At 35.6% G+C, this 21,938-nt stretch overlaps 1 protein-coding gene across 1 annotated transcript in view; it reads left to right on the forward strand.

Annotated features, from left to right (window-relative positions):
• The window catches only part of LOC150100892 (glutamate receptor ionotropic, kainate 2-like), a 73,703-nt gene that overhangs the window by 43,632 nt on the left and 8,133 nt on the right, over window positions 1-21,938 (forward strand). The window contains exons 3-13 of the mRNA XM_090402070.1: window positions 603-854; window positions 1,032-1,210; window positions 3,340-3,393; window positions 3,509-3,664; window positions 8,064-8,213; window positions 8,962-9,066; window positions 14,664-14,777; window positions 14,880-15,083; window positions 15,354-15,715; window positions 19,085-19,283; window positions 20,098-20,323. Of these exons, the coding sequence (XP_090258196.1) occupies window positions 603-854; window positions 1,032-1,210; window positions 3,340-3,393; window positions 3,509-3,664; window positions 8,064-8,213; window positions 8,962-9,066; window positions 14,664-14,777; window positions 14,880-15,083; window positions 15,354-15,715; window positions 19,085-19,283; window positions 20,098-20,323 (2,001 nt within the window). The remainder of the gene's footprint in view (window positions 1-602; window positions 855-1,031; window positions 1,211-3,339; window positions 3,394-3,508; window positions 3,665-8,063; window positions 8,214-8,961; window positions 9,067-14,663; window positions 14,778-14,879; window positions 15,084-15,353; window positions 15,716-19,084; window positions 19,284-20,097; window positions 20,324-21,938) is intronic.

Genomic DNA, 21,938 nt, shown 5'->3' on the forward strand with positions numbered 1-21,938 from the left:
ATTACATACGTTGCTATGGATCTGGTTAAAGGATGGACTTCCTGTTGGAGCCATAAACAAGGTTTAGTAAGGCTAGAAAGAACGCTTGATTGAGATTCCGATTCACCAAACACCTGAAAAGACACTTAAGACTACACACTAGATAAAGCGGAAGCTATTAGGTTTCTTGGATTTACATGAAAATAGGGGAAGGTCTGTGGGAGATGCGATCGAAGCCAAGAAACAATGCAAGCTAAACTTCCATTTGAATGGGATTTCGTCCTCTTTTCGTAGACGCTAAAGAGGTTGACGAAGTTTCATGCACCACTACACGATTACCAGTATCATAGCAACCGGGAGGGGGGGGGTCAGGGAGTACTTGCATCAATAAGCATGCCGTCAACTAATTCCAAAGAATCTTCGCCTCACGGTTGCTTTACGAGTGATTTTTCCAATGAAAGTCTGAAAGAGTTTCTCGCTGCACCTGCGACCATAGTGGGGGACGTTAAGGGGTGGAGGGGGGAGGGTAGATCAAATCAGCTTCTTTAGTGATTTAATGTGCGGTTGTTTTTCCAAAGCTAATTCTTTCGTTCTTTTTTTTTCTTTTTTGCATACTGCTGTAGTGTGTACCCTGCTAGAAGAAGGCGTCGTGACTATACTCGGTCCTTCATCCCCGTCCGCTGCAGCCGTTGTCCGCTCGGCGAGTGATTCCCTCCATTTTCCCCACATCCAAACCACTTGGGATTCATGGTCTTCCAGGCATAACTACTCCATCAGTGTATTTCCGCAACCAGACACTTTAAGCAAAGCCTACCTGGATTTGGTTTCGTCACTCAATTGGAAGTCCTTTACCCTTGTCTATGAAGACAATGAAAGTAAGTAATATGAACTAATAAATACCATTAAACAGATTTAACCTGTTCTAATAGCTTACATGCATGCCATAGTAAAATATTAACATTTTTTCAGATTTCAGTTATTTCGATTTTTTTTTAAATTCCCATTCTGCACGTTCTTTTAGGGCGTTTGTTCTTTTATTATTGATCTTTCAGATCTGCTGCACCATCAGGACCTTCTGAAGAGTTCTGCCAACGAAGGCGTCAAAGTCACACTGCGCCAGCTCCGCCCAGGACAGTCTTACAGGAAGGTGTTGAAGGACATCGGTGCACAAGGAGAAACTCATATTTTGATGGACATCCCAATGGACAAGCTGCAAAGTGTGCTCAAAGATGTAAGTCAAATCAATGATCATTACTCCTCTCTCCTTATCCATGATCTCTTCATAGGGTAGTGAGAAATATGCATTTGTGTTGATATTAACACAAAAGAAACATTAATTCGTCTTCGCACAAAAAAGTAAACAAAAATAAAGATAAAATTATTTAATTAAAATAAAACAACCTTTTATTTGGCAAGTGCCACCATCAGATTTATCATAGTAATCATAAGCGTTATTTACTGTGCTCAAAAACTCATTTCCATTCAAATGTCTCCTAATTCGGTTTAACTGTTGAAGGTTTTATTAGACGGCCGAGATCATTTTTAGCATACAGAAGCGCCATCTATTATTATCACCGGAGTATCTAAACAGCAAATTGCTTCTACATCTCTCGCTCGTGTCCTAATCTGAATATCCCTTTGGCGAATTGTAATTTTGCTACAAGATTAATATCACGCTCTATTGTCGTTTCAGTCGTGTCAAGAGTACTCAACGTTTCCTTTGTGAGATTAGTTTATCGGCTGGGTTAAAGTGCTTCATTAGGGGAAGTTGATCACGTGATTCTCATCTGTCCGTTGTCTCGGATCTAAATATTTAAAAGAAGTACATTCACTAAGTATGGGTGACGAGTAACGTCAGTAGGATCTCAATATCCTGGCAACTATACCGTTTTAATGTAATCAATGCAGAATGAAGATCCACTAGAGAAGTGGATTACCATTGGGCCTTTGCTAAAGTCTGAGGTTGAGTCTATAGTTTTGTCTTTCAAGTGTTATGTAAAGACAATCTTATTTTTTCTTTTGACAAACTGTAATCTTACAAAGACAAGGGAAAAAAGAAATGTTTTTAACATACTCAGTCCTATAAGCAAAATAAACGTTCCGATTTAAGAGGCAAGCAAAACGAAATGACTCCGTAGCTCATTTGATAGCTACAAACATTTTTGTTTAACAAAAATGGGTTCGAATCCTGTCTAGAATGCAAAGATCCTTTAGTGAGTCGGTGTCATACAGTCGTAAGGAGTTGTTTCCCTACCGGAAACTTGGATTGTTCATCGGTAAAACAAACTGGCAAACAAATACCCATTTTGACAGGCATAGAAGAACATGTAGATGAGTTTAATCCTCATATCATGTCATTAATGACGTTTATTTGAAGCCGAGGTACTTGGCCGTGACAGGCAATTGAGCCTAACACGCTTAAAGGTAAGTAGAAAGGTAAAGATGGGATGAGTAAACAGCACACGGTTTATTTAAAGCCATTTAGAATCACTGAGTTGTTTTCATAATTACCTTTTATTTTTCTAGACATGTGAAACTTATATTACAACTTTTTGTACATAAAACTAGTTCATTTGACTCCCTTTTATATGTATTCTGTGCATCAGTTTTACGTAGAGAATTCGGAATTAGAAAGATTAACGTATCGAGAAGAGCATCTGTCACGGTATTGTCTTGACATATTTCTATTGGTCGCCGATTATACATATAGAACGCTACTAATTGGATATTAAAGAATTCATGAAGTAACTAACATATTTATCATCTAAGAGTTAAAATGGTTTTAAGTGACTAACTAAAATTAAAATTAAAATGAAGTGACTAACTTAAAACTTAAATGGTTTTTTAGTTTTAAGTAAAAGAAACCTCGAGAATGATACTAATATAAGTATAGAAACGTCCATTTAATTGTATTGCTAAATAAAAGCGCATAGTAACCCATGAAATATTAATGTTCGTGGAGCTAATTTACAAACAATAAAGTTATTTAGACAATCTTTTCCGTTTTTTTTTTTACTACTATGAGAACAGAGAACAGAAAGTAATACGAGAGGGAAAAACATCTTCAAACACTTGATGATACTGAAGACTACTTAGAATTGAAGATAAAGAACCAAACGAAGTATTCTCTTTCTTTAAAATAACCATTTGCTTCGAGTGCAGTATTTCTAGCTACACTTCGAAATAATGAACCATGTAAGAGACTTACTAGACTTGGCAGATGCCTACAAAAATTACAGATAACGATGAACAAAAAGCAGAGAAAGAGAGAGAGAGAGAGAGAAGGAAAAAGTTCTTTTAGGTAATTGGTGAAAACGAAAGTAGACTTTCTATTTGATTTGTCTTCTTTTTTTCTTTTAGGCTCAAGATGTAGGGATGATGACTGAATACCACAGTTACATTATTTCGAATCTGGTAAGTACAATCGGTTACTTTTTCTAATGTTACGATTTCTTATAAGAGAAAGCAAATTTGTTAAAATTGAACAATGAGAGAATGAATATTAAAGCACTTAAATGTGTTATTTCAGGATTTGCACAGCGTAAACTTGGGTTATTTTTATTACGGACGTACCAATATTTCAGGCTTCAGACTGGTGGATCCATCCCGGTATCCGATGGCTGATTTTGTAGAAGAAAGATTCCCACACTACAAGCGAACTAGTTTCAAACATGGGATTCTAAAAGTATGACGAGTTTATTCTTTTCTTTTTGATTGCTTTACTAATTGATCATTGATTAAGAACGTGTTTTCATTGTCCTTGAAATTCTGCAAAACTGGATTCGTTTTTGAGAAGATGAAAATAAAAAATGGCTGCCTACATTTCCACAAAATGCATTTTAATATCACCCTTCATTCATCACGCGGTCTGACAACAATGCCTTGTGGATTCCATCCTGTCTACAGACAGTTGATAGGACGCTTCAACTGTACAGTGTTGATGAAAATGCAATTCTCTGGTGAAAATTATTTCTGTGTTGGAACGAACAGTTTATTTGTAGAATGTTACGATGCCCATTGTGTCGTTGCGACTCACTTTGAGCAAATGCCGACTGTTGCACGCAGAATTTGATTCAATGTACGATTTAAGGGAGGTATAATAAAGACCTAACAGTTCAATGGAATATTTTTCCATTGCAGAAGTATTTTCTGTTACAGAACGATCCGATAAGTCATCAGATGTGCCTGATGACTTAATAGACAGTTCTGTGACCGCAAATACTAGAACCGTCATTCGTCATAGCAACCAATACACTAGTAGAAAAAAAGTTATGTAAGTACAAACACGTAGGAATTTAGATTGTATAATTACAATTTAAAATGTATTTGATGAGATTCTTTAAAGTTTTCGTGTAAACTGCCCAATGTCCTCAGCCATAGAATACGAAGTAATAAATGAACATTCTAACACCGTTTAAATAGCCGACCACACAATCGCAAATTAATGACGGTGGTAATTAATTACATGAACATGATATAGTAAACGGCAATGAGATATTTTTATTTAGACCGCAATAAAATGAAAAACTCGTAAAAAGGAATGCCGTTTGCAATGGCGTTTGCGGCAAAAGCTAACCCATAATGGTTTGAACGCAATAAAAGTATAATAGCCCATTAAATGTACGAGTAAGGAATAAAGTTGGGTCGGGTCTAAATTTACGAACAATAACTGCGGTGATAAAGTTATCAGTAATTTCAAGTAATTCATGTCGAATAAGGTCGTTCTATGACAGCAAAGAAGACTATATGCGTGTGCCCAATAGATCGCTTTACGTCACCAAACAGGGACCCAATTACTTGTAATAAATTCTACTCAATGCTTTTTATTCTGGCAAATTTATGTAACGTTATAATATTAGGCCTAACTTTTCTAATTATTGATTTTTCACTGTGACGCAAACTATCTTGAAAACGACGCAGTTAAGGGCCTAAGACCGCTCGTAGGATAATCAGAATTATAAGTTTATAAGAAATCAACCTACTTAACTATAGCAGGTTGAGAGGTTTAATACGTAGAAGAAATTTAGATTTTGATTCGTCAAATTTGATATTTTACATGCAAGAGTTCTAATACTTTTAAAAACGTGTGTACACTTAAACATATTATTATTATTATAATCAGACTTTTAGTTCGTTATTCAATAGATTTTTATATGTTGGTATTATGTGATGATTGTGTAATGTTTGTCTTGGAGACCTGAATTGGCGCTTGAACAATTTCCATGTTTTGTCTCTAGAAGCAGGATTTCCTGAGTCTGTAAACATAAAAAATAATAAAATTAATAAAAAAGAATCCTTAGCATACCCACTAATGTAATTGAGGTTTACTTTCATGGTTGTAAACCTCACTGCAATGATTTTGATAGATTATTGTATTTATTATCTTTCATTAAATGGATATTCAAATCTTTTTAAGTGCAAAATCACAGCTTTACTCAGAATAAGTAAATTTGTTTGTAGAAACTCGTATCCAAACATTACAAAAATAAACCCCGTGCCTCAAAAAGAAAGTCTCGCTTATTTTCTACAATGAAGATTGCCAGGAGAACAATTTATCAGCAGCATTCTTATCTTCATTTTATTCACAAGAGTCGTTGTTATCACAGAGGAATTCTGGATGTATTATTTTTCAAAGTAATATTTCTCGTTTTCGTAGCAATAATAAAAAAAGGACAAGTTTGGCACATCAACTGAATTCGCCATAGCGGCAAATAAATTTACGAAAACACAGTCCAATATCCAAATAAAAATTTAGATTCGACTTTTACCATTCATTTAGTTTAGTCAGACATTCTTGATCGATTTTCTAAGAGGTTTATGATTTCGTTATATTGGAACCATTCTTCTGTGATAATAGCGACTCTTGAAAATAAATGTAAAACTAAGAACATCACTGATAAACTGCTGTTCTCATGGTAACCACCTTCCAGACAAAGGCTTCATTTGTAGAGAGAGAGAGAGAGAGAAAGACTGCCTTCTTGAGGCACGGTATTTATTTTTGTAGTCAATAGATATTTACAGCTGCTGACCCCATACTGTGTCTAAATAAATTATCATGTTGGATATACTTTCAGCCCAAAGATGCTCATCTTAGCCCAAATCTCGCATACCCTGCTATCTCGCTATACGGAACTCTTGATACTTCCAGCAATGGCGCAGTGAAGACTAGATCGTTCTAAATGAAATCCGAAGAGCAATACTTCCGGTGACTAAATTTAGAACACCCTCTCAAGTTACACGAGTGTTCAGAAATTTTAATTAACGAACATATGTCCAAGAAGAGGATGCTAATCCTTTTATCCCATCCCTTCATAGTCTGCTAACTGAGTCATTATACAAGCTCATCTCCTTGGTTATTGATTTATAGTGTAAGGACTGCAGGGACGACGAGCATTACCTCGATTCTCTTAAAAACGTAGCGATGCCTGAGTGCTTGATTTCAGCCTTTAATTAAACAGGAAATTCCATCCGAAACTACAGCTTAGATTCATTTCCTTTGGGCAGAAAATCCAAACTTATAACCGATCTTATTCATTATGGAAATAACCAAATTTCTCTTGGTACTTCAGAGATTATTAGCCGCAACCATTTCCAGGTGTCTCTAGTGCTGCTGCGGTTGCTATTAGCAACCTAAGTGGAGGGATTATTAATGTTGTTGCGTTTTCCGGTGAGCCATCGAGTGCTCTCCGACTGTCATTGAAGATGTAGGGAAGCAAATCGAGTCGTTATTTAATGGGATGCGATTCAGGGTTTTCCTCTTCATCTAATCAGTAAAACCAATGAAATATTTTTCATTTCATTAACTTATCTGCGGTTGGAATTGGGCAAACAGCGCGTTACTGTGATTATTAGAAACAAATTACACAGACAGTAATGATGAATAATTCTAACTACTTCCATGTTTGAAAACTTTACTATATCATCTGTAAAGTTATCGTGCCACACTAAGATAAGGCAGATCTTAGAAATGGGAACAGAGAGATTGTAAATGGTACCAATCAGTGTAATTAGGAGATTGCTTGGATGAATTCGCAAAAAAATTCAGATAAAACCAAACTACGCAAACCTTGACTAATTTTATGTTTAATATACTCCACGATTCATCACCCAATCTTCTGATTAGACAGCCAATCGGTTATTGAGATAAATACCCATATACAAATGTGAAACGGTCGAAAACTTTTGGTTATTTAAAGGCAGACTGAAAAACAAATGCTTAAGGTGGTGGACATATACATTCAGGAGTCAAAACATTATAACCACCCAGCCTGCTTCCGACCGACCAAATGGTATGATTGGCCAAAAACTAATCGGTGGTAGTGGGGAAGATTATTGTCGTGGACATTATTAAGCCCTTTGATGCAAATGGTGAAAATATGATCCGAAGGATCCGAACCCTGTGTGACACAGAGCGTTGCCTTGCATCCCATCGAATATTGGTGTTCTCATGTAGAACGCAACATCCACCGTTTCGACCCAGTGCTTCCCTCGGTCACTGTCCTCCGGGATGTTGTTCTGTCTAGGTGGTCCGCAATACCTCAAGGACACCTTCTCTGTCTGGTCTATTGGAGTCAATGCCAAGACGTGTGTGAGGGTTATCTCGGCAAAGGGAAGCTCAACTTGCTACTGGGTAGATAATTATAATGTTTTGGCTCAGGAGTGTATATTATGTGGAATCATCTCATTGAATAATGAAAGCAAAACAGTTTGCGTTAATCAAATTTTAAATGGCAAGGACTTTCTCTATAAAGTTCTATAAAGTCCCTTCAACTGCATTAGACATACCAAATAAATTTTGAACAAATGTCTCTCTTAACTTCCATTTAATTCAATGATATGAATTGTAGAAAACCATCACAAAAAAGAGAGTGAAACCCTGATAAAGCTAGAATCGATCATATGACTTTAGACTCTTTCATGTTTTCTCTTCGCATGTTTTTCAAGTGGATAGACGATGTTACTTGAGCTGGTGAAATGATCATCAATGTACATTAACTTTAGTTATTAAACAAAATATTTACATCTTTGTCTAAGTATTTTCACTTTCAGTAAACTTAAATCTGAGAATGTTTGTTATTTTGCAGACCCAGACTGCCTTGGTCCGTGACGCCATCCACCTTCTTGCCCACGCACTGCACAATATCGTTGATACCCACACAGAATTATCCAAAACATCGTGTAGCTACCCTAGGCATTCTTCCTTCGGCCATTCTATAGTCAACTACTTAAAAACGGTATGTGCTTCTCCTGTTTGTCTAAACTTATTTGTATATTTTTTATACAACATAAGCGAAGATATGTATGGAAGAGAATTTTCAGTGTTGATTAGCAAAATATATTCGTATTTATAAACCCGTTTTAACAGTAGTACAAATTATATAGCAGAAAATGGAAGTACTGTGTATTTCAGACAACAGTATGAGCCTTCGAGTTTAGAAACAAGTTGGGGATAGTTATTTGCCGTGGTTTCACCTCGATGCACCTAAAATCATCGATACCCATAGGCTGACTTTTGGTGATGGGTATGGGGTTGCAACTAGGTTACTTCCTCGATTTGCAAAAGCAGGGGCAAAAAGAGCTCCACGTACTCCCTTTGATGATTGAAATAGCTAACATTCCACGTTAATATTTATCATTGTCTCATAGCGCCCCCTAGGAATTATTTTCTCTTTCATTAAATTAAAATTAAATCGACAATATATATTTAGACTACAGTTTCTTAATCTACTGTTTGGAATAAAAAATGATTATAGATACAGTATTTTTTACATCTAAAAAAAAAAAGAAATATTTTTACATTTCGCAACTAAAGTAATACAATAAAAGCATTAAAAGCAATTCTGTGACAGTTTTCGTAGATTTTTTTTTACGAAACAATAAAAAACATACATTAATGGGATTTCTATGCACTCTTAATCATAATATTTTACTGACTGAATTGTAAAGAGGTTTTCACTAACAGGTTTGATAAATCGCTTGCAGATTCACATACGTGGAATGACAGGTAATGTTAAAATTGATCCTTGGGGCGATCGAACGGAGTTCATCCTTGACGTTGTTGAAGTGAAGAGAGAAGGATTTGCAAAGGTAAGTAAAGCTGTGTAATATATTATAAAGAAATCCATAGCGCATTACAATATACTTGCATGATGACTGCATGATCAGGCTTGCGAGGCAAAGAACACGTTTTTATCAATATTCGCTTGGCAGACAATGATGAAGAAAATTATGCGTATTTATGCAGGTTTCAATTGCATTTCAACATTTTGTGTGTGTGTGTGTGTGTGTGTGTGTGTGTGTGTGTGTGTGTGTGTGTGTGTGTGTGTGTGTGTGTGTGTGTGTGTGTGTGTGTGTGTGTGTGTGTGTGTGTGTGTGTGTGTGTGTGTGTGTGTGTGTGTGTGTGTGTGTGTGTGTGTGTGTGTGTGTGTGTGTGTGTGGTGTGCGCGCGCACTCCTACGCACCCACCATAATAAGCAGACCTTTACATTCGATTGAGTCCATCCATCAAACGCCACTCATAACAGGATTCGTTTTGCTTTCAAGGGCGCTTGTGATCCATAATTTGACTTCGAATTAATGGCATAAATAATTATATATTTGGCAGCATTTCAAGCCACTTACCGTTCTTAATGGAAAGATTAATAAATTATTTATCCATTAATATGTTTTCTGTGAATTGGTCTGGTTAATGTAAGTTCTATCTGATTAAGTTTGATGATTCTTGTGCACAGAATACATTGACTCTCTCTTGCCTGCTGATAGTTTGTTGTGGCTTTTACATCAGTTGCATCCTCGTATTCGATTAACTTCTTTCCATTATCTTATTAAATGCTCTTAATACGTTCGCTTGGTTGATTAACGATAGCTCTGTGAAGCTGAAATTTTTGTTGATGGACCGTCATGCCATTTGTCTCTCAATAATTACCGTCTCTCTTAACTTGCTACAGACCCTTCGTTTATCGTCTGAGTTTGAATTTGGTTTTAGGACAAGAAAATAACGAAAAAAAAATTTTAATATTTTTGAAGATAAGAACCAAAAGTCTGCTTTGATAAGATTAGTTGTAATTCAATTTAAAAATAAGTACTGGATATGTCTAAGATGTCATTCCCTCGTGGGACAAGTTATCAAAGCATTAATATGCTGAAAACAATTTATCTGACAGGTCAGTGAGAGAAATTTAAACTATTATGAGAAATACGTAAGAACAAAAATAACTGAGTAGATTCGGGAATATCGATGCCATACGAACTTTTCACCTCTAACCTGCTGTTTAGGCTTTTTAATTTAAGCTAAACACAACTGAAGGACACTAAAATGATTCATCATTATCCTTTGAATTGTCTTGAACTTGAGAAATCGTGGATGTAAAGCCGATCTCTGTTTTATACTTGGAGCGGTGCGTTAAGGTTTTTGAAAATCCAGACAGATAAATTGAAAAACAAAACAGCGTTTTTAGAGTAGAAAGAAATAATTATAATAGGCGGTGCTTGTGAAGTGTTGCTAACTTTTTTATGGAAAGTCATGCTTTATTGTATATATATTTATAAATTAACATTATATGTGTTAACTGCGTTTGTTCTCAGAACAGTTTGTCTGTTTACTACTACTCCTTGGTATTACAGTCCATTTAGGACCTGGGCCTGTCTCAGGATAGCCTTCATTCTTCACGATTCTGTGCCTTTCACAAGTTTTTTTCTCTCATTTTCTTTAAATCATCCTCCACGTCGTCAAGCCATCTCCTTTTTTTGGTTGTCCTCCGGGCCTAGATCCACCTGGTCCAGACATGGGGACCTTTTTTTCGGCTCTGTCATTCCCCATTCGCTGAACGTGTCCTAGTCATCTCAATCTTCTCACCTTTATTTCAGTAATAATACCCACTTCATTGAATTTCTCCATTATTTCTTTGTATTCCTCGCTCTCCAAAGTCCATTCTCGTCATTTGGGTCAAATATCTTTCTTAATGCCTTTCGTTCCCATATTTGTGGTCGGTTTTGTCCTCTCTGGATCATTGTCCATGTTTCACAGCCGTACAAAAGTACAGGTTTGAGGATTACTTTATATATCTGGATTTTACTTTTTATCGGAATCAAATTAGATTCTAATAGTGGTTGAATACTATAATAAGTTCTATTTGCAGCACTTATTCTATTAGTAATTTCGACTGACACATCATTACTTTCTGTTATTACTGAACCCAAATATTTGAAATGCTCGACTCGTTCAAAGATTTCTTCATCTGCTGTGAAACTTTGGCTGCTTCCAAATTTTTGTTTATCTCTGGCAACAATTAAGAATTTTGTTTTAGTTTCGTTTGTTTGTAGTCCCATTTTCTTTGCCTCCTCCCTAATTTCTTTATAACCTTCTCTGAGGCTTCTCTCAGTCCTTGCAATACAGTCCACATCACCCGCAAAAGCCAAAAGCTGTAGACTTCTATTCATAATAGTTCCACCTCTGTTTATAATTGCATTTCGTATTACCCTTTCAAGACATGGGTTGAAAAGCATTGTTGATAGTTGATCTCCTTGTCGTAATCCTTTGGTAATCCTGAACTCTGATGTGCGTTCAGGATTGCCCACCCACCGTATTTTAACAGCTCAACTGGTATTCCATCTTTACCAGGTGCTTTATTATTTTTCGTTCTCTTTAGGGCTAATTCCACCTCGTTTAATTCTGGTGCTTCCTCTGTCTCAGCTTTTCCCATACTTGCCAAGGGTTCGTTAAACTCATCTTCTTCTGGAACGTTATTTTCCAACCTTGTTTTGTCCTGAAGGAGATCTTCAAGATATTCTGCCCACCTTCTCAAAATGTCCTCCTTTTCGCCGAGTAAGTTTCCCTCATGGTCTCTGCAGAAAGTTGTTCTGGGTTGAAATCCGCCTTTAATTTCCTTTATCTTATTATACATTTTCTTAATTTTTCCTGTATTCTTGAAAATCTCAATTTCGTTTAGCCCTATCTTTTCCCATTCATATTGTTTTCTACACATCTTTTTGGCTTGTTGTCGTTTATTTCTATATTAATTCTCATTTGCTCGAGTTTCCCATGTATTTCTGTCTTCAACACATTTTCTACATTCCAAATCATACCATTCACTTCTTTTATCATTGTTTCTGAATCCCAGAACTTCTTCAGCCACTTTAGTACTTTTATTCTTGATCCCTTCCCATTTTTATCTATAGTCATATTATTTGTATATTCGTCCTCTTTTATTTCTTCTCTCAATCTTTCAATATATTTTGTCTGATTTTTCTGTCTTTTAATTTTTGGATTTCGTATCTTGGTGTTCTCCTTCCTCTACCTATTTTATTAATTTTTATCCTTTGTTTATATTTAATTCTTAACAAGTAATGATCCGTATCACAATCCGCTCCTCTAAAACTTGTTATATCAATGATATCTGTCGCATATCGTCTATCAATCATCACATGATCTATCTGATTTTCCGTTATTCCTTCCACCGATCTCCAGGTAACTTTATGTACTTTTTTATGTGGAAAACAGGTTGTACATCAATTAGTCTCATGCCATTTTCATTACTTTCTTCGTGTGCGCTGTCTCTTCCAATTGTTGGTCAGAAGGTCTCTTCCTTTCCTATTTTGGCAATCATGTTTCCTAGAACCATTTTAACGTCATGTTTCGGTGCCTGATCATGTATCTTCTCCGATTATTCATAGAAATTCACCTTGTCTCCTTCACAAGAGTCTTCGGTTAGTGCGTGTGCACATATAAGTGAAATATTGAACATCTTAAACTTTATTCTCAGTACACAAAGTCGTTCATTAACTGGTATAAAATCAAGAACCAAGTGTTTTCATTTTTTATCAACCAAGAATGTCGTACCAAAGGCTTTTTGATCTCCTCCACTGTAAAAAAATAGTATGTGTTCTGGTATAAAATATGCCACTTTCTTTCCATCTCACCTCCTGCAATGCTGTTATCCGCACTCCATATCTCTGCAGTTCCTCACACACTCTCCTCAATGTTCCTGGTCTGTTCAGGTGCAAGACACTCCAGCTTCCAAACTAATATTCATAATCCTATTTCTGATGTCCAGGTAGTTCCGTGAAGTCCGTCCGGTTAATTTTCCTTTTGACTTTCTTAACAAGTTGAGTTTTTACAGGACAGAGTTGTTAGCCCTACGCCTAACCTTTCAAGAAGGAACCCGGCCATAACCCTGGGACTGGGTACCCCTTTTAGTCGTCTTTTACTACATGCATGGGATACATTGGGACTATTCTTTAACCTCGGTCACCACACGGGGTAGTTTGTCTGTTTGGATGAATAAATAGAAGAAACTCTGGCAACTCACTGACAATTGTTATTACGAGAATCATTACAGTCAAAGATCTGCTATAAGCTGGTTAGAAGTTGAATGTCGCCAACAATTCTATTGGAAGAAAATATTCAACAGTACATAACTTGCTGAAATTAAAGCGTGACATCCAGTTAGTGAAATAACTCGATCAATCAAAACGAACATCCTTCAGATTCAGATTCGAATTCAAAAGCGATTGATTAGTTCACTAACGATATTGTTTTTACATTGGGAATTTAAATTCCATAGTGGATTTAGAGGATTACCTTAACAGCAACAACTACAATACCACTGATTGTTAAAAACGACGTGGTCGTATCTAAATTGCAGCCGACAGCTGTTACAATGTGTTACAAAAATATGTTGACATAAGATGTTTTTTAGATAGTATTAACAGTCAAGATACTTCAAATAATAAAAATTTAAGAGTTTGGTATAGGATTTAATAAACCCGAGTTTTACTTTGTAATTTAGGATTGCGTCGCTTTATGTGGGGCAAATGCCATTCAAATAATTTGTCGCCTGGCATTCGTAAATCCTCGACACTATGTTAGAGTAGAGAATGCTATCGATAATGTGGACAGCATGCGCGTTATTCAAGTTTATTGTGGGGAGATTCTTGCGTCACGCTTAGTTAGTTTGTATCAGCGACTGGAAATCACTTACGTTACCATAGGGATGACGAAAATGCCCACATTTTCTCGAATGACATTACTAGATCGGTTCTCGCTCTGCAATTGCATAATCAAGAACAGAAAAAGTTCAGTTTTCGTGAATATTGGCTTGGTGTACGAAATTACTTTCTCAGTGTTAAAAAGTGACTCTCTGGAGTAAGTAGTTTATGTGGTTTCGGAACAGGATTAAAAATGGATTAATAAAAAGAGAATTCAATTTATTGCAAATTCTAATTAATAATTAGTAATTTTCCTTAATGGTTTGCAAAGTGGATGCAGATACTACATTCCAGCCAATAGACAGTAGGTCCGAATCCTACTGTATCATGGATGTGTGTACGTATGTGCGTGTGTGATTGTCCATAGGCAGAAGTTGAATTTTATTTCCCAGTATGAGATCATCAGTTTTCTGGTGGCCTCATACTAGGCTTGAGAAGTGGCTTGAAAAGTTCCGGTGTTTGGTCTATAGAACAGGATTTTCGAGTTATCCAACCTCAGTCCAACAAACATCAGCTATTCTGGCATCAAGTGTGTTTTCCTGGTGAGATATTGTATGATATGTAGAAGTATCGAGAAAGAGGAAAATGTCAGTAATGGGGCCAAGAAAACTAGACTCAAGTTTACATTTGTTGCAACCAAACAATTCTCAACCTCTTATTGTTTTTTTTTTTTTTTAAATCTGTGTCTTCTTCTTTAGGTAGGAATGTGGAACAGAGACACTGGTGTTTTGTTTACTCGAAACTATACCATGATCTACCATGAAGTATTAGAATCTCTCAAGAACCGAACATTAAGGGTGACAACAATCCTGGTGAGTATCGTTCAGAAATGAGCTAAACCATTTGTAGTTTGTTAGCGATATCATTTTATGAAAGTTCTTTCAACTAATTGTATTTCTGTAAACGTTTTTCAGAATCCTCCCTACATGATGTTAAAGGCCAACGAAGACAAGTTAACTGGTAACGACAGATACGAAGGATTTTGCGTTGATTTAATCCACGAAATTTCCAAAATATTTGGATTCAAGTACGAAATCCGATTGGTCAGAGACAGTTCGTATGGCAATATGAATTCAAGGGGAGAGTGGAATGGAATGATTCGAGAACTCATCGACAGAGTACGTGGTTTTGACTGTTCTGTAGCACTTGTGTTTCAATCATAAACCTATTATCTTCTGGTTACCAATCTCTTTTTCTCTTTACCATTGAGTTCATATACGTTTTTTCTTTTTTTTTGTTCTCAATTGAGAATATTTTCAAATAGCACAAAAGAGGAGGACACGGCCATTTATAATTAGTTTCCCAATTCATTTGTTATTTATTTTCCTTAAAATCTATTATAGAATGCTAATTGTCTGATTGTAATGAATGTATTTGTTAACTTTCAGGAAGCAGATTTAGCAGTGGCTGACTTGACGATCACCTACCAGAGGGAAGAGGCTGTAGACTTCACCATGCCTTTCATGAATCTTGGCATCAGCATTCTTTTCAAAAAACCAACCAAAAAAGTGCCCAAATTATTTTCATTTCTGGCTCCTTTATCACCAGAAGTATGGATTTATGTCGCCACTGCCTATCTTGGAGTTAGCTTGTTACTATTTGTATTAGCACGTTTCACACCCTACGAGTGGATTAGCCCACATCCGTGCGACACGTCCCCAGATGTATTGGAAAATCACTTCGGGATTCTGAATAGTTTGTGGTTTGCAACAGGATCCTTGATGCAACAGGGGTCAGATATCACTCCGAGGTAAGAAAGCTTTTAGACTGATATTATCAGTCTAAACACTTATTTATTTCTTATTTATCGATTAGATGGATATAAAATTATTATTATTACGTGACACCTCCAAGGATCCGAAGGACTCATCACGAGAGGGCACTCTACTCTATCCATCCCCTACACTAAGAACTCCAGCTATACGCTACTCACACTTCACCAACTACCCGCACTGCCATCTACCGCCACTAATAATAACATTTTATCTTTTATTAATAACAATATTTCATAATGTCGGAGACACAACCTTCTTGATATGTGAAGTATTTTTAAAGATGGTTTTAAGCACTATTACGTTCATTTAATGACTTTTATTTATTTAATATTTTGCTTAATATTTATTTATTAAATTATTTATTTAATATTTAATTATTAAAAAAACTATAAGTTTCGTAAATGCTCGTAAATTTGTTGAAACTGGCTTCTGCGTATATAAAAATTATATACGCAGAAGCCAGTTTTACTTATAGATGGCGCTTTAACCACTGCTTACTTTATTCTGTATTGTATGCATAGAACATGGAGGACGTTGCCTGAAAATCTGTGTATCTGCTAATATGATGAGTGCAACAAATTTTTAATATTTTCTGACCTCATTTTTAACGTAAATTGAATTTAAACGTTGCATAACTTAATTCTTCTTAATACACGAAGTGATTCTTACCTGAATAAGAACTAAAGTAAGGTGTGCTATGAAATCGAATTAAGTCGTTCATGATTTCAAAGAGAATTTTTCTTTTCCTTGCTGGCTGAATGACAGACTGCGGACACTTTTAATGCCAAGGCTTTTCGTGTCATTAAAGTCTTAAGAAAATGTAATTAGTGTTGGGTAATTATTTAATTAATTGCTTTAATGACTATCGAATCAAAGACTCCTATCAAACGAGCTGTTGAACTTGAAGATTTTTAAGAGGGCGCTATTCACGCATGTCTTTCCCTTTCCAAATATTTATACAGGGCACACAGAGAAGAGAACGCTTAAATAAGAATATAAAAGATGATAGTGCACTCTACATTAGGGTACTTTGCTTTAAATGCACCTCTTTAGAAAAACAGAGGTTGATGTTAAATAATGAGTGGAACAGTCCTGTTTTAGGTTCGATCCGAGTCACCGAATAGAGGAGCCTTTTTTTAAGCTTGTTCCAGAGTTAAACACTAGGATTGGCAAGTATGAAACAAGGGGTAATTCACATTACCCCTTGTTTTTTTAAGATCATAGTGTGAAATATTTGAGGAATTTACTTAATATGGATGCAATATTTTGACGTACTTGATCTAAAATACTAAAATTTTAGAGTCATGCACTTGAAAGACAGTAAATCCGTACGCTAAAACATACATCATACATAATCTAAGTACGAATAACAGCTTTAGAATTCTAGGTACTAGATCATGTTCTATTGGATACACTACAGTGGGGTTGAAGATACGGTATTTACTTCATTTAGTTACTTGGTTGTAGCTGTTTTGAAGCCAATAAAGAGAACACCAATTGGAACGATTCCATGCTTGATCGTTGCATACAATACCAATACAGTGTAGTCGAAAGTGCAGATTTTAAATAGCTTATAATGTGGAATTCATAATTAATTTAATTGGACATCTGCTTACTTGCTCTATCTATTAATGAGCTTTTCCATTCCTGATTAGTTACTAGTATATTTGAAGTATATATTAATCTCCTATACGATAAAGTATTGTTTTTATTTTTCCTGGGTATAGCTCAAGATTTTAGAATTTATCTAAAAATATCGACCGTTTAACAAACACTGTTGCAGGTAACAATGTAGTGTTAGGGTTAAGGCCACAAGATGGCGGGAGCTGCCTGCCGTCTTCCCTCTCCTGGAAAGCTTAGATTTCTTGATATTTTGAACTCCTTATCTATTAAGGCTAGATGAATTGAGATTGGCTTCGCACCTGACTTTTTATTGTTACCCTAAGGTAAAGAGATTTGATCCAATAGTTTTCATACTGGCCACCAGGTGACACCATTACAATTCGTAAAAAATTTCCATCACAATTTGCATATAGAGCACAATGTGTTGGCTCATTTATTGTTTATTTTGATGTGTGATTGAGTATTTACACCTTGTAAAGTATTTTGTCACCTTTTGTGATATTTGTTCCATGACAATGGAAGACTTCAACGAGCAGTGAATGCCCATCCAAGAAAGGTACTTCAAACTGGTAGAAAATTTCCAAAACCGCTTAACCTTCAAAATGTTGCAAACAACCCCCTTTTAGAGGGCAATAAAACAAACGTTTGAACTGATTGGATCTACGTTGAAATATGAAGATGATGCTTACTGATGATGTTCATATGTGGTGACGTTCTTCAATGTGCAAACGGATGAAGATATGAGATCGAGGAACTTATCCATGAAAACGCAGATCTACTTCCACTAATTAAATCCACTGGGAATCTTATTTGTACCAAGTCAAACCATTCCGCCATAGAATTTAAATTTGTGACTTTTATTACTTTTACATCTGTGCAGGAGTATCTAAAAATGGCAGGACCTGTTGTTTTGTATTCTCTTCAGGGTTGGGTTTTCTTAGGGATGTTCCACATATCCCCTTAAAAACATACGCTGTTTTTTGTTGTTTTGAAGTAACTGAGAGTCGATTAACCATCCTTGATAGACTGAAGTCTCCTGACGGATACCTGAAATAATAATAAAAAAACACGGACCTTCTGTAAACATTTCAATAACGGCGAAATACTCAGCTTGTTAAATTCTAAAACTACTTCGAAGAAGACAGCATACGATGGCAATCAAATGTAATTATCTTTTAAAAAATACAGTCCGGTAACTTTTTTTGTGTACATCACATGCCAGTCTTTCAGTATATCTCTAGGAATGTTTCTGACATAAAATATCACAGCGACTTCTGTTTTTGGTCTCGGAAGTATTACAGTGCGAGCGAATCTCAATGTAATGACCTTGTTAACGTTAACGGAAATTAACAGGCTAATGAACAATTTTCGCTCTTCTGTTCAGTTAATTGGTACAAGTTTCCATTACATTTTAGAATAATACAACTTGATGGAGACTTGTTACCATTCAGTCTCCTGTAAAACATCGCTTGAACTATACAACTCATCTGTGCAGCAAGAAGGAAACTAAATGAAATATGTTCAAAGCTAAAGAATCGGCTACACGGATAATCAGATTCATTTTATGTGAATACAATTACCGCGTAGCGTATTTTAATGTTAAGATCAAAGTGTATGTTCGTTATTGGTTAACAGTTTCAGTTTTACAGAATTGTTTTAACTTTCAAATGTCATATTGACGTAAGTCATTTAGAACAGTTTAAAATTTTATTTTTCTCAAGGGCCCTTTCCACTCGCGTGCTTGCAGGTGTTTGGGGATTCTTCACTCTAATTATGATATCGTCTTACACTGCCAACCTTGCTGCTTTTCTTACCGTAGAGAGGATGAAATCGCCGATAGAGAGCGCTGATGATCTCACCAAGCAGTCAGCAATCCGATACGGCTGTGTTGCATCGGGATCGACGCGGGCCTTTTTTAAGGTAATCAAGTTGAAAGTTACTTTGAAAAAAACAAAGAAATTTAAACTTTCAATGTTTTTATTTAGTGACGCTGAAATCTTGGATTAAAAAAAAGGGTTTTGGCATTCGACCAGTGAATAAAATCATGATATCTTATTACACACACACACACACACACACATGATACTGTCACATTATTTGAAAATGTTCGGGAATTTGTGCTAGAACAACACTAAAGCAAGTAGTTTGAGAAAGAGCTAACATTTTGCGAGTATTTAAATAATAAAAAATAATCGATTACAATAAATTCATTTTCACGTGACATTTAATATTAAAACAGTAGCCAAATTAATACGAAAGAACATATATAAAAGTAAGGAATGTTAAATTGAATATTAAAATTATTTAATAAGTTGACAAATTTAGACCAAAAGGGTATCACGAGTGGTGTACCACTCGTAGTATATGTACAGTAATTTTATTGTTTCGTACTTTTATTTTTTTTTTCTCAAAAAAAAAGAGCCAACTTTGATAAAATTGCTGTTCATAATTAGTTATTCAAAAAGATTTGTCGGTTGGTTTATGAAGATCAGATTCCAATCTGTGCAAGCTGCATAAGGTATTCGTATCTGTACATGATAACCAACGAATAACTGGTGCTTAGAAATTTAGATACTTGAGCCGTGTATAGTACAGAAATTTAGTAATAACCTCTCTGAATTGTTGCAGCTCAAATGAAAAATCTTTGATCAAGTTTCCGAGCGAAATCAGCTGCCTTCATTTCCCATTATCCCATCGTCAACATATGTTTGTAAGCAATAATTTATTTTTCCAGGAATCCAAGATTCCTACGTATCGACGAATGTGGGCAGTAATGGAAGCCGCCCGACCAACTGTCTTTACCCAGACGAACACAGAAGGGGTGGATAAGGTGAGACAAGGCGAGTACGCTTTCTTGATGGAATCGACTACCATAGAGTATTTCGTCGAAAGGAATTGCGAACTGATGCAGATTGGAGGGTTATTGGATTCTAAAGGATACGGATTAGCGACACCTAGTGGCAAGTACTGCTGAATATCTCTTTTCTGTTTCAATAGTAAATTGTGGTAACTATTTTGCATATGTAAATTAATAATAGTATCTGAAACCTCTTTTCTATTTTTCATGTAACAGAGAACCAAAGCGAACATTGAACATCTAATTAAATATATTTTTTACAGGAAACAGGTATTGGTTTCAAAGTACGACTTATCTCATGTTAATGCATGTTGAAGCATAATCTCTCTCAATTAACACCATTTTAGTATTTTCTGTAATATATGACCTCCCTGGTTTCATTACAAATGTATAAACATCGGAAAACGAAGTGTGATCTCCGATTTTTGTTCAGCGATAATCTGGACTTCAGCCTTTCATTGGATGGAGTATTTAGAATGAGGATTGTTGATGCACATGTGAAGAGTAGGGTTGCTCAGATTAGAATGAAAATAAATCATTTCATCAGATGAGAGTCTTTTATATATTGCGAATGGGTTCAAAACACAAAGGTTTCTATGGCTGTAAAATGAAAATCCACGATCTCCATATTGAAAACATGTGACTAAATTATCCTTAAAGTGGAAATTTTTCTAGATTATACAATATGCTGATGAGCAGTTGAATGTTACATTTTGTTACATACTACTCCATCCTTAATGGCCAAGTAGTCAGTGTATTCGCTCTCCAACCAACATGCTGCGGGTCGAATGCCGTCGTGGGGAGGGATTGATGATTGTCTTTAAGTTTGAGATCAATTTCATCGCCCAGTGTGAGCCCACCACCTTGCTTATTGGAGGCCTGAAGTGCCTCGAAAAAGTTCCATGTTTGATCTCTAGAGAGCAGAGTTTCCGGTCTATGTAAAGAATAAAATTAAAAATACAAAAATATAACATTGATAAAAATAAAAATCCCTTAGCTTACCCGCTACAAATGTACTTGATTTACAAATTCTTTTCGTGGGAAGGGGCAACACATGAATATTACACCATATCAGCTTTAAATTCTAGATTTAACGAAATAAGCAATATTGTTGAGCGCATTTTGGAGATAAACAAACAAAATTAGAATTAAAATATAGACAGTTTTAGAAGGAATGTTTCATAAAATGTTTTCACAGTACCCCCTCCAAAATTATATACGATCATGCTTGTATTCAACTACTGGAACATAACGTACGCTAGTGCTACCTGCATATATACCCACAGTACTATAATATATCATCAAAACTCTAATCAGGAATATCGTCTAAAATTTTATGAGTGATCTTTTAATGGTACTACAATGATTCAGGAAAAAGAGAATTTCGAACCTTGTTCGCAAGAACAATACTTGAGATCATCTCTCTGATGTAACACCTTCATTCACTTAATATCTCTAAAGTTCGATGTTCATTTTAGCTATAAAATTTTAACTATAAATGAAGGATAAATAATGCAATAAATTAATAATCAATTATAATAAAAGAATAAAAATATAAAATTATCACGTGATTACCACCCACGAAAGGTTGTAAATCTTTTGTGAGTTTGAGTCAAATAAACAGACTGCGCTATTTTTGTTATTTTATCATTTTATTTATTTATTTATTTATTTTACTTTAAAAGTCTCATTCCCCCTGAATGAAACATTTTGAAGCC

The sequence above is a fragment of the Typopeltis vanoorti genome, chromosome 12 (assembly GCF_054136105.1).
Source record: "Typopeltis vanoorti isolate ZY-2024b chromosome 12, IOZ_Tvanoo_1.0, whole genome shotgun sequence".
Lineage (NCBI taxonomy): Eukaryota > Metazoa > Arthropoda > Arachnida > Uropygi > Thelyphonidae > Typopeltis > Typopeltis vanoorti.